This window comes from Neofelis nebulosa, chromosome 9 (genome assembly GCF_028018385.1).
Source record: "Neofelis nebulosa isolate mNeoNeb1 chromosome 9, mNeoNeb1.pri, whole genome shotgun sequence".
NCBI lineage: Eukaryota > Metazoa > Chordata > Mammalia > Carnivora > Felidae > Neofelis > Neofelis nebulosa.
The window spans coordinates 140,079,011-140,091,515 of record NC_080790.1 but is presented as its reverse complement, the minus strand read 5'-3'; the positions used below and the strand labels follow the sequence as shown (position 1 = coordinate 140,091,515).

At 57.4% G+C, this 12,505-nt stretch overlaps 2 protein-coding genes across 10 annotated transcripts in view; both read right to left on the bottom strand.

Annotated features, from left to right (window-relative positions):
* Positions 1–12,505, bottom strand: part of MTG2 (mitochondrial ribosome associated GTPase 2) — a 243,062-nt gene that overhangs the window by 158,235 nt on the left and 72,322 nt on the right. The gene's annotated exons all lie outside the window — the stretch shown is intronic.
* Positions 186–12,505, bottom strand: part of OSBPL2 (oxysterol binding protein like 2) — a 37,001-nt gene continuing 24,681 nt past the window's right edge. For 5 of the 7 annotated variants that reach the window (XM_058686144.1, XM_058686148.1, XM_058686145.1 and 2 more), the window contains 8 exons: positions 11,641–11,823; positions 9,927–10,034; positions 9,230–9,319; positions 6,818–6,941; positions 5,281–5,409; positions 4,152–4,275; positions 3,162–3,252; positions 186–1,393 (listed from right to left, as the gene is read on the bottom strand). In XM_058686144.1, coding sequence (XP_058542127.1) covers positions 1,291–1,393; positions 3,162–3,252; positions 4,152–4,275; positions 5,281–5,409; positions 6,818–6,941; positions 9,230–9,319; positions 9,927–10,034; positions 11,641–11,823 — 952 coding nt within the window. In that variant the 3' untranslated portion in view covers positions 186–1,290. Of the gene's footprint in view, positions 1,394–3,161; positions 3,253–4,151; positions 4,276–4,546; positions 4,704–5,280; positions 5,410–6,817; positions 6,942–9,229; positions 9,320–9,926; positions 10,035–11,640; positions 11,824–12,505 lie in introns of those variants that run through there. The other 2 variants (XR_009249156.1, XM_058686147.1) reach the window with 2 other exon arrangements.

Here is a 12,505-nt window from a genome sequence, read left to right as displayed (position 1 = left end):
CCCCATTCGGACGACCAGATGCGCCACGACCCCGTCTCAGAACAGCGTCAGAACCGTAAAGCCTCGCACACCTCTGCCCGTCACCAGTGGCTCCGCTCCCGTCTCCGTGGGGCAGACGCTCGGTTCCACCCAACACCTTGACTTCCGGTTTCCAAAGCTACAGAATCAAGGCTGCAGAACAAGTATTCGCTTTTAAAAGTGTTTTAATGACAGATGTGACGTCGAAGCCCGGACACACAATGACGGCAGCCTGCCACCGAGAGCCCAGCACTCCATACGGCCGCGTGAGTGCGTGCACGCTCAGCAGACGCTCTCCGTTCAGAGCTCCGCTGAGGCCTGCGGTGTTGACACTTCTACAGAAAGACAAGAGCCACCAGAAGGGATGTTTCTAGGATGGACGCGCACCTATTTTTTGTTAAGTAACTTTAATGACACGGCCGTAGCGGCTGCTGCTTCGGAGCCTCCCGCGGGGCGCACCTGCCGTAGGCACGGCGACCCTCTGTGACGCGGGCCTGGCCTGCAGAGGCCACGAAGCCCCGGTGACAGAGGCGGGGCCCCTTTCGAGGCTGGCAGCAGCCTGGGGAGGTCCGTCACGACTCTCGAGGTTTCCGGCCACCCCAGGCTGTCACGGTAATGCTTCGTCTCGGACAGTATACGATTGGTGATTAATGCAAACCTTGCTCTCCGGCAAAATACTATTCAAGTAGTTTTAACTTAAATATTTTAAAAGTAATCTTTACATTATTGAAGACTGGTAAAAAATACAGAATCTGACAGCTTTCATTTCATTCCATCTGGCGCTCTGAAAGTCTTCACTTTTGCATTACCGTAATCTAGGAAGCAACCCCTGACCCCGTAAAGCTCCTCGAAGGGTTACTTTCAAGATCCGTCTTCCCCTGTTACTGGTTCAAATGCACAACAGTCTCAGAAACCCTTTGCCACTGCGTTAGGAGGAGGGACACGGGGGGACTTAGAACTAAGACCCTTCCTGGTTACTTACTTCCGTTGTGAACTTTACAATGAAGAGGGCGCTGTAACAAGCCGGGCTGATTCCCGTCACGTGAAGGGACGGCAGAGGATTGTCCTTTTCCGCCCTTAAATGAAAACATGATGATCCCATGTGAAGCTTGATGAACAGTAGTAAAATGTTTGGCGATCAGAAGTTAATTAGCATCGAATCCTTGACCGGGGATGGTGCTGTCTCCACGGACACAGTCGCCGGAAAAGCTGGTTTCTGCCATGACCACTTGACGGAGTCCGGTCTCCGGTCCTGGGGGCCACTCCGGCCCCTCAGTAGATATCTGGGCAGCGGGAGAAATTCCGCTCAAAGTAGCCCCCCGCATACAACCAGTCGGGAGCCCCCGTGTGCGGGTTGCTGCCTTGATGAAACCACCTGGAACACAGAGGACATGGTCAGGAAGCACGTGGACACAACCTGGCTCGTGTTCCCTGCAGGGAGGCCTCACCGCATCAGCACGCGGCTTTAGATGCAGCCCAGGGCAGCAGCCGCGGCTGAGAGTTATTGACCACATTTTCTCTCGAATGCTGTCCCCGCGAACAGCCCAGAGTGGGCTTCGCCAGCAGACCCTCAAGGCCTTCACGGAAACACGCTAGGCTGTTAGCGGAGAACGGCCACTATCCCTTCCGAGGGAAGGACGGGCACAGTGCTGGTTCCTTCCCTGGAAGTAGGCCCGGCGTGTCTAACTGGGGAAGGGGACGACCTGTGGGCAGGGAGGCAACGGGGCCGCCACCGCGGGCACGTGTGTGGCACGTGCCCTGGGAAGCCCCCCGGACCCTCGACTGCTGGCTCACATCCTGAAGACAACTAAGGACCTGGGGCTCACAAAGTAGAAGGAGTCATCTGAGGACCAAATATCGCTACTTCTGCAATGTATTTTTTAAATCGATTCCTTAAAGACAATGAAGGAGGGTGGATGCTTTTCAAGCTTTTTCTGGAATGAAGCCAGTTCCAAATATTGGAAAGACTGAAAGCGCAAACTTAAATCAGGTCGGAAGCCCGAGCACAAAGAAATGGTTTTAAAAATGTTAGTCACAAAACAGCCACGGGAGGCGATCGTGACCAGGCCTAGAAAACAATGCCTACAGCGCATCAAGCTTGATTGGAAAAAAGACTCAGTGAACAGCTCAAGGCCACCCCAAGATTTTTTTTTAATTGTTTATGTTTTTTTTTAATTTATTTTTGAGACAGAGAGAGACAGAGCATGAGTGGGGATGGGGCAGAGAGAGGGGGAGACACAGAGTCAGAAGCAGGTTCCAGGCTCTGAGCCGGCAGCGCAGAGCCCGACGTGGGGCTTGAACTCAGAGTGTGAGATCATGACCTGGGCCGAAGTCAGATGCTCCACCGACTGAGCCACCCAGGTGCCCCATGCACCCCAAGATTTTGCTAGGACTAACATTTTAACGGACATATGTTTTAATTATGCTCAAGTATTACGGTACTTACCCGACTGAATCCTCACCGAATGGGCTGTTTTCACGTAATTACGACCACTGACAAACCAACCGCGCTTTTCCGGTGAGACAGCAGGAGGCCCCGGGCCCACAGGGTCTGCTCCCTGTCTCTGTCTGTCTCTGTCTGTCTCTATCTATCTGTCTCTGTGTGTCTGTGACCCCTCTCACCTGGTCTGAACACAGGTGTGTCCCCACCTGCGATGCCCCTGGGCACCGCTCTCCACACCCTCCCTCCTATCCACGCTACCACGTGGGGCCGGCTGGGGCCTATCCGGCCACCTGTGCCACGTGGCAGGTGACGTGGACAAGAGCAGCCTGCAGCAGTGTCAAAGGGCGATGGCTGAACACACCATTCCTTCCACAGCACTGCCTTTCCACAAGCTGTGTCGTCCTCCAGCTGGTGGCCTGGTTCAGACTACGGTTTGTTTTAAACTGTCCTATTTGAGAGGAATGCTCAGGGTCAGATGCGCTGTGGGCAGGACTGCCAGGCCCGGGTCGGAGGGGACCTGTCCCTGCACTGGCAGGGTGCCTACTCACCTTCGGGGACGCTCGGCCCGTCTGTGTCACGGGACCCACGCCAGACCCGGGGCTGCGGCCCCGCGTTAATGGGACCCCAAAATAGCTTCTGCTCAGCCACAGGTGCACGTGGGGCCCTGGCCACTGCCCTCTCCCAGCCACCGAGGCCTCACCTGGTCTGCCACTCGGCCTCCTGCTTGGCCCGTTCCCTCCGGGCCTCCCGCTGCTTCTCTTCCAGCCGCTCCTTCTCCTGGCTCGCCAGATCTGGGGGCCAAGCACACGGCGTGGGTAAGGACTCAGAGTTGACGGTGAGGCTCCCGGCTTACAACCAACGGAGGCGAGGGTGGAAGGAAGCAGACAGATGCGGCAGCGCCCCCACCCCCAGACCCTAGGTGAGAAGTCACGCTGGTCAGAAACGTCGTCTGCAAACCAAACCCGGTCACGAGGCTACAGCAGCGCCCCGACCCCAGTGTGGCTGCGGGGAGAGGCAGGCCTTTCCCCCGCACCGCAGGAGGGCGCAGCAGGGCTCGGGAAGGAGCACCACGCAAGGGCAAGCTCAGGCTCACGGGCGACTTGACCCTCAGGGCAGGGCCGGGGCCAGCGGGGGCTGCTTCCCACAGAGGACCGTCCCGCGTAACCTGACCCTCGGGCTCTGCGGCCCGGTCCCGGGTGCGGGTGCAGACACTGGTCCTGGAGAGTGGGGGTCTCCCTGCCCCGTGCAGTCCCTCCACTCGACAACGACTGTGTCCACAAAACCCAGGACCGCTTGGGACGGCCCTCTGGCCAGCGGCCCACCGCACGGCTGACGTGGATGGGTGAGCCGGCGTGCGGCCGCTCCCTCGTCACGCGGAGACATCCACGGTGCGCGAGCAGCCTGGGCCCGGGATGCGGTCCTACACTGACTTTGGATGGAGAACACGTCCAACCTTGGAAACGTTACCCCAATTTCGCTGATAAGAACTGGGGGACTCGTGTTCCGCACCCGTTGTCCTTCATTTTTCTAGTAACTTAATCGTATCCTATCCACAGGGGACTGGTCTGCAGCAGGCTGGGATTTCTAAACCTCTTCCACCACGGAGAGTGCGAGAGGCACTGTCCTCAGTCTCCCTGTCTGTCCACCTGCAGCACGGGCGCCCCCCGCCCCCACCGGCCCGCGAGCGCACCCATGTCGCCGTTCTCCATGCCGCGGATGTCGGGGCGCAGGCGGCAGTCCGTGGGAGCCAGGGTCTTCTCCATGCCGCTCTGCAGCTCGTTGAGACTGACGGTGAAGCTGGTGAAATTGTACATCTGGGGGGAGAGGCGCGGAAACCCGTCACCACGCTGGCATGTTTCCGCGCTCCGCTCGGCTAGGCCGCTCGGGGCGGCCGGGTCCTGGCCACTCCTGCCGGTCCACGCTCTGCCCCACAGTCCGTGCGGACGCAGCCCCACAGCCGCCCTGCCCGCCCCGCCCCCCCCCCCCCCCCCGGCCGGTCCTGGGAAGGCCCCCAGCACCTCCTCACTGTCCCGCACCTGCCGGCCCTCCAGCTCCACTCCTGGGTCCACAGACACGAACCACAGGGAGGAGGAACAAGTGTTGTTTTTAAGAGGAATTCCTGGCAAGAAGTACACCTTTGCCCTGTTGGGTCGAACTATTTTACACTCTGCTGGGAGCCAGCAGTGGCTGTGTCGAGGTGACGTCCGTGTAGGTGGGGGTTCTGTCTCCTTTTTACTGTGGTCTGGTAGGGGGATAGGAGTGAAGTAGACTTCACATGTAGTCCGTATGTTTTACGTACGAACGGGATAAGTAATGATAGATACTAAAATAACAGTTACTACACAAAATTATTACATTTATACAGTCACCCTCTATACTGCACCCTATCATACGGGATGTAATAAGCTTATCATGTGCAATATAAATTAGAAGCGTAATTTTCAAACATAAGTACCAAAATGCACTTAAGCATCTAAACCGACAAGTCGGGAAAATAATCTCTCAAAAGCAGTCTGGAAGCCCCTTTCAGGGAGACCCAGTCGGTGCAGGCCGCCTAGAGAAGGCACCGTGTGCACGCGGGGGCACCTGTCTCACCGCGTGTCAGGGGCACGGCAGCACACCCGCACGACATGTTGGCGGGGAGGCCAGGCCGTGGCCGAGGCTCGACTGGGGCTCCGGGAGGGCGGGGAGCCCTCGGAGGCTCACTCTGAGGAAGCAAGGCCCTAGGCGGCGTGGACACGGGGCCGGGGAACGGCTGAGGGGTCTGGCCTGGCCAGGGGTCAGGGGTGCGGAGAGGGGCGGGGGGCAGGGGTACGGACCTGGGCAGAGTTGGGGGGCCGAGTGTTGACCCTCCAGAGTAGCTTGCTGCCTGGAATGACCTGCACAGTCTCCTGAACCTCGGGCACGGCATCCGCCGCATCGCCGTCAGCTTTCTGGGAGCTGTCGTCCTGAAACACAGAACACCGTGGGCCGGCCGGCCGGGTGGGACAGCTGCTCTCGGAGCGACTGTCAGGCAGGGCAGGGTGGGCTCTCTGGTAAGGGAGAAGATGCCGAGATGCTCTCTTTGCAGGGGCTCCCCGTGCTGGGGCTCCCCCAGAGGGCAGGAAGTCAGCAGCACAGCGACCCCCCCGCCCCCCTTGGGATAGCACACACCAACACCTAGGGAGCCGCCGGGGGGCCGGGGGGCCGGGGGGCCGGGGGGCCGGGCCTTCTACAGCAGCGGCCAGGCGGGGTGCGGCCCTCCCCGGCCGGAGCCAGTCCCCACACGCCGCGGCTCGGCCCTCCGCCAGAACCGCTCTCGCCGGGCGACCTCATGGACCCTTAGCACCTCTAGACTGAACCCCGCCTGCAGACCACATCTGAAGACAAAACACAACCACCCTCACATTTCCCAAGCAGCGGGACCCGGAGAAGGAAGCAGTGGCCACCCCCGCGGCTGCTGCGGGAGAAGGCGGGGACACGACGACGCGGCCTCGGGACCCTCCCGGCCGACGTCCAACGGGGCTCGGTACCGCTGGCTGCGGCCCACGGGGTTCGGTGCCAGGAGCTACAGAAGGCTGCTCCCGGGCAAGTGCTCGCACAAGTCTGTCTCGTGTCGAGTCACCCAGAGGACAGCGAAGCTAAACTCAGGCACCAAACGCCACCCCTTCGGGCATTTCACATTCCAAGTCTGTGTGGTCTTCACATGGGACGTTCCTTTTGCTTTTTAAAGTCAAAGAGCACGTTGGAAGGTGTCCAGCAGCACTCAGGCGATGCCACAGGGCCGGACCACTGAAACCCTGGGGGAGGCCGAACGCCTTGGGCCTGGCCCACTCTCTCTTCTTACCTCGAACAACCTGACCCTTCCTTTGAGCTACCCCTTCTAGTTTTAGCCCTGAGATCATCAGTATTCCAAAGCTCTGGGGGGAGAGTATCCTTGCCAAAACCTCCCAACTGTGGAATATATTACCTGGTGCTCAGAACTGAAAACACAGACATGACAGTCTTGATTTTTTAATAGGTCTAAGCTAACGAGGTGCTGGGAGACAGGAGGTTCACAAAGAAGAACCCGGAGCACGGCGTTCCCGGAAAGAAACGTAGGTGCACTTGGGCTCTGCCAGGCTTGGGGGACATGGCGTACCAAGTGGCCCCCGAGCCCGGCTGACGGCAGCAGCCTCTGCACACAGAGATGCAGGTAAACCGAGGCCCCGAGCAGCACACAGACGGATGGGCGGATTCCAGGCCTTCATCCTCTCCAGCTGGGACCCCACAGGCCCAGCAGAGGGAAGGCAGACTCCCCCCGCACTCGACTCTGAAGCCCTCCCCCCCTTCGCGCCCCCCCCCCCCCCGCCTCCCCCGCCGGGGGCAGCACCTTACCGGCTGTGGCTTGCTCAGGTGGTCGCCTCTCCTCTCCCGCTTCTTGAAGGACTCGTACGCAGCAGGGTCTATTCCCCACAAACACTCTGTCCATTTTCCATAGATCATAAAGAGCTTCTTTTTGCTGTAGTCAAAGGGAATTTTTATTTTGCTTAAGTTTATTTATTTATCTTTAGTAATCTCTACACCCAACGTGGGCTCAGACTCACGACCTGGAGATTAAGAGCCGTGTGCTCTTCTGACTGAGCCAGCCAGGCGCCCCATCAAAGGGAATTTTTAAAACCGTGTTTATAGCAATTATAAACCCTTCATCTAAACAGGCAGCACCTCGATTGTGACCGTGACCGTGGAGTACATTCCCATTCTGGTTTGTCTCCTTGTAAATTTTAGAACCTCTCTGGACAGAGGTGCGAAGAGGAAAATCTGCCTTTGAGGGTCCCCCCTCGGGCCTAATTTGCCAAAGCAGAAAAAAGATAAGGGCACAAGCCCCCACGAGTGTGGACAAGAAAAGGTGAGAAAAAGGGAAGGTTTCGCTGGAACCCACGTGCTGGTCTGGCCACTGCCCTTGAAATACATGAACCTCCAAGACTGTGTCCTTCCCTTTCCTACAAATCACATCAACAGCCCTCGCAATTTCAGCTGGCATTGTCTGCTTTATCTTCATATCCGCAGATCGGATGCCCACATCAGTACCCGTCTGCTTGCTTCGTTTCCTAACGACCTCTGGAAACTGTCCAGATCAACCACCGGAGCGCTTTGCTGGACTCCAAAAGGAACGACGCCAACAGCGCTGGACTGTTTTTTGTTTTTTCTTTTTGTCTTTTTTGTGTCTTCCTGCGGGGAAAGCACGGTGGCCACGCACCCCCTGGAGATGCTGTTCTGCCAGGCGTGTGACATTTCTGGGAGGGCGGGCACCCCTGCCTCGGGCTCAGCCCGGAAAGTGGCCACGCGGGGACTGGCGGGGGACACTCGGCCAGTCCTCACTCAGGACTTAGTCACCTTGGCCGACATATTCTGTCCCCAAGAGGCACGGCGTTAGGCAAGAGCTGACTCCAGTTTGGGATAGAAAATCAAAAAATCAGAACAGGGTTTGCAGACCCTCCGGGACGGGGCGCGTGGCAGTGAGGAGTGGCCTGTTTCTGCAGGCCCGTTTCACGCTGACCACGGTCTCTCTCTGGGTTGTTTCCACCACCAGGGACAGGCTGCTCGGGGCACTGGCCGGCGCCCTTGCCCTGAAGAGGGCTGCTGTCCTGCAAGGTCTCCGAGCTGAGCCCCGGCTCACTTCAGTGGGCACGGCAGTCAGAGTCTAAAGTCTAAAAGCATCTAACAGGCCGTTTGGACAGGTGACTTTCTGGTACTCAGCAGGAGAAGAAACAGTGCCCACCGTTTTACCCTGGAAACTTGTTTCTGATTAAAACGTAGGTGGGGCACCTGGCTGGCTCAGTGGGTGGGGCGCCTGACTCTCGATGTCAGGGTGGTGAGTTCAAGCCCCATGCTCGCATGGAGGCTACTTCAAAAAAAGAAAAAAAAGAAGAAGAAGAAGAAAGAAAGAAAATGTCTAGTTTTTAGGAGGTGGAAGGGGTTTCATGACATTATACAAACCCCAATTTCCTGACTGGGGAATAAAAAGTGAGAAATCTGAGGCCAAAAACATAAGATAAAATAACCCAAAGGTCAGGGCGCCTGGGGGGCTCGGTCGGTCAAGCGTCCAACTTCGGCTCAGGTCACGGTCTCGCAGCCCCGAGTCGGGCTCTGTGCTGACAGCTCGCAGCCTGGAGCCTGCTTCGGATTCTGTGTCCCCGCCCGACCCTCCGCCTCTCTCTGCCCCTCCCCTACTCACGCTCTGTCTCTCTCTCTCTCAAAAACAAGTAAACATTACAAAAAATGTTTTTTTAAATAACCCAAAGGAGAGAGAACCCCGGAAAATCTATTGGGAACTTCTGACCGTTTCTCTGGTCCAACACGTAAAAAGTCTCTAACTCCCAGAGTGCCACGAGCCGGCCCGTGGAACTGAGGCTCCCGCTACGGTCTGAGTTGTGCCTGGCAACACGTGGCAGACACCGCTCCGGAGGAGACGCGTGGTCACGTCTTCAACCTCAGCTCTGTTCGCAAAAGCGCAGCGTTTCCTCTCAGTGAGAGCACCTCATCTCCTCACGTCCATTTGATCAAAAGGAGTCAGACCCAGACCTCTCCTCCTCAGGAGAGGGCGAGACAGACCCCGATCACTCACCGCCCGGAAACGACACTTAAAACTAACCCTTCGTCTCTCTGTAGACCCAGTGAGGGAGTGTCTTCTCTAGACCAAACAGAGTCATAATCTTTTCTAAGGTGAGCGAACGTCACTGGCACGCCCACATCGCCATCAAGGGGCGCACGCGCCGCCCACGGTGAGCCACCCGGACGCAGACCTACTTTTTGTCCTGGATGTGCCCCTCCACTTTGTGAAGTTCTTTTCCAAACAGTCCACACGGTTTAAAATGAAGCACACACTTATCTCCAGTTCTGCGGGAAAAACAAACACAGGCTTCCGTTGTACGACGCGAAATGTCTGGGAAAGGTGAACCGAGACACCCGGGTGGCCGGGGCTGGGGCGTCGGGCAGTGACCGCGATGGGCGCGGGGCACCTTTCTGGGGTGACGGAGATGCTCTGACACTGCCTGGTGGCAACGGTACAGTTCAGTAGATACACCGAAACTCACTTAAATGCGTGAATTTTACGGTATACAAACTGTATCTCGATAAAGCTGCTAAAAAACAAAGCCGCTATGTCACGAACTTCCAGGAGGAAGGTTCGAGAGTGGACAGAGGTCAGTATATGAGGATGTTTCACGTGGGAATCCCATCATTCTTTAGTGTCATTTAAAATTTCAAAATCAATTCACTACTGCGACTGAAACCAAAACAAGAGGTAAGCAGGGGCACAAAGATGATGCCACCACCGACCAGCACCATGGCGGCCACCCCCAGGCCTGGCTCTTCCCACAGGCGCGCCGAACCCTGACAGCCTGAATGGCAGCCGGGAGCAGGCCGGAAGCGTGTCCCCGAGCTCACGGCAAGCGCGTCTAGGGTTCGGCGCGGTCTCCGACTGGCGCACGACCGGTGCCATTACCTGTGGTTCACAATCTCCACCGTCCCGTACTGCTCTATCCAGAGCTTCCCGATAATCACGTTGTGCACACAGCAGGTAGGGTTGGTCCAGGTGTAAGCCTCATTGTGTCTGTGAAAGATGCCAGAAAACACGCAAGTCAGACGCCAGCAAACAAAAGACACTGCGTGACCCTAAAAAGCAAAATACCAGACAGAATTAAGCCATAATTGCCTTAAAACCTGTGCCGGAGTAGAATATCGCTTTGAACTCCCTCGAACAGCGGCTATTTATTTAGCATTTGTTTGAAATTTATTTCTGCTTTCCTTTGTAGCATCAACAAAGCTTTCTACTTAAATGTCAAGACAAGTTAATAAGCAACAGGAGACCACCGAGACAAAGAGAAAAGGCTGTCCCGGGAAGCTGTCCACACAATGGCCTCTTCAGCCGGCGCCTGCAGGAGCCGCACGGCCCACACCCCGCCCGAGGTCCAGGGAGCAGCTCCGTGTGGAACGCCTTCCCAGACGCCTTTGCTCGTATCCCTCATCCTCCCCCAGTGGCCTGACCCAAGGAGAAAAGAACCCCCACGGATGTGATGCAAGTTCGTGAGACCCGTGTCTCGAGGGAGGCCGTGTCAAAGAGCCATGATCAAGGGCAGAGACTAGCTCAAAGCAGAAGTATTTCAGGACAAGTATTCGGGGCCCCTCAAATTTCCAGGGGAAACTCAAATGCGTTAATCAATAAGATTTGCCACTTTTCAATTCTGCATGCCCCGCCCCAAGAAAGCACGGACCGCCGCAAGACGCACATGCTTCCCAGAAGTGGGGTGCCCTCACTGCACCTGGTGACCCCATCAGCCCTGGGTACACGGGGGTCAGGGGCTGGTATTCTCCGGCAACCAGCCAGGCTGGGCCAACGTGAAACAAAAATCATACCCCGTGCTTCATCACGGCGGGCCACGGTTAGCAAGACGTGCATCTCAGGGAGCCTGCGGCACGCCGTGGCCTAGACCGGGTCTACGCTGGTTTTGCAACGTCCATGCGACTGCTAGAGATGGGCTTTTGCTTTGCGAGGTGTCCGAACAAACACCGGGGAGCGTTGGGACTGAGATTTCATGGGTGTGCGGGCAGCCTCCACGACGCCCCTCAAAGTCCCCCACCTCCCAGGTTTCATCCGTGTCTCCCTCCCACCCTCAAGGAGCGTGGTCCTCGTGACCAACGAGGGTTTAAGGTCAGGGTGAGGCCACTTCTGCGATGAGGTCCTAAGAGACACCGTGGCTCCATCCCCCTTGGGTCCCCAGCTCTGTTGGATGCCAGCACCCCGCTGTGAGCACCCCCAGGCCTCCCGCCAACGGCCACGGAAGGGGGCCTACAAGCAGATGTCCCACCAGCCGCCTTCGGCCCGCGTCCTGCCCGCCACCTCACGGGACCCCGAGCCAGAGCGCCTGCCACGCTGCCCCCCCACACCCCGGCCCTAGCCCTCAGAAACCACGTGGCAGAGGAGAGAGTGGCTGTTGTAAGGTGCTACGTGCGGCTCATCACCAAGCGGAAGGACTACCACAGGCAGTGACTAAAGCCATCCAGGTCCTCGGTGGGCTGTCCCAGACGCCCACATCACACCCAGTCCCGATGAGGGGTCTGGGGGGCGTTGCCTGTTCGAAGGAGTGTCTGCCGGGGGAAAGACCCTTCCGCTGGAACTTAAGAAAGGCGCCCGCCCGGCCCCCGGCCTCCGCACTCACTTGAGCAGCTCCAGCGTGATGGTGCCCCGGGGCTCGGCCTCCACGCTCTTGCCCCAGAACTTCAGCTTCGGGTAGATGGAGCCGTGAAACAAGAAGTCCTGGTGGAGGCCTTCTGAATAAAATGCACTGATCGGCGGGTGGTGGCTCACCTGCTCGGATATGAATCTGAATCCTAAATCCTCCCTAGGCACAAAAACAAGAGGGAGAGAGCACATCAGTGACAGCGAAATCCGACAAAGGTTGGCTCGGCACACCTCTTGGGGGAGCCCCGCAGCCCCTGGCCACCCTGAGTGACAGAAATATTCAACACTCGCTCTCTGACGCCACCCTTGGCCTGACACTGACCGCCCCCCCCCCGCCCCCCCGACACTTGCACATGCGCCCACCGCCTCTGGGCAAATCTGAACCCCCGCATGGAAGGAGAAAGAGTGTGAGGGGCCTCCACCCACGCTGCCCCCAGCACGTGCAGGCCTAGAAGAAAACTCCTAGAGCCGGTGATTTAGACGCGGCCACCTGAGCCCTCGAGGGGCACCAGCGCCCAAGAACCGCAAGAGCGGGGAGCTCGCGGCCTTCCCGAAGGGGGCCCTCCTCTAGTCCCTGCTAGGGCTCCTGGAAGTTCTGTGACGTGCCCTGTCTGATGCCCCAAGATACTCCTGGGCCAGGAAATGGGATTTTCAGTACATGCTCTTTTTCAATAAAAATGTCAGTTTTTAATTGTTCCGGAACTGTGAACACACCTACAGTTGTAGTCGTTAAAAATTATAAAAGCTAAACCACATAATTACTAACTTAACTGGAATCAGAATTTCCAATCGTTACAGAGGAAGGAAAGTTGAAAAATTAGATTTTAAAAGGTTGCCAACCA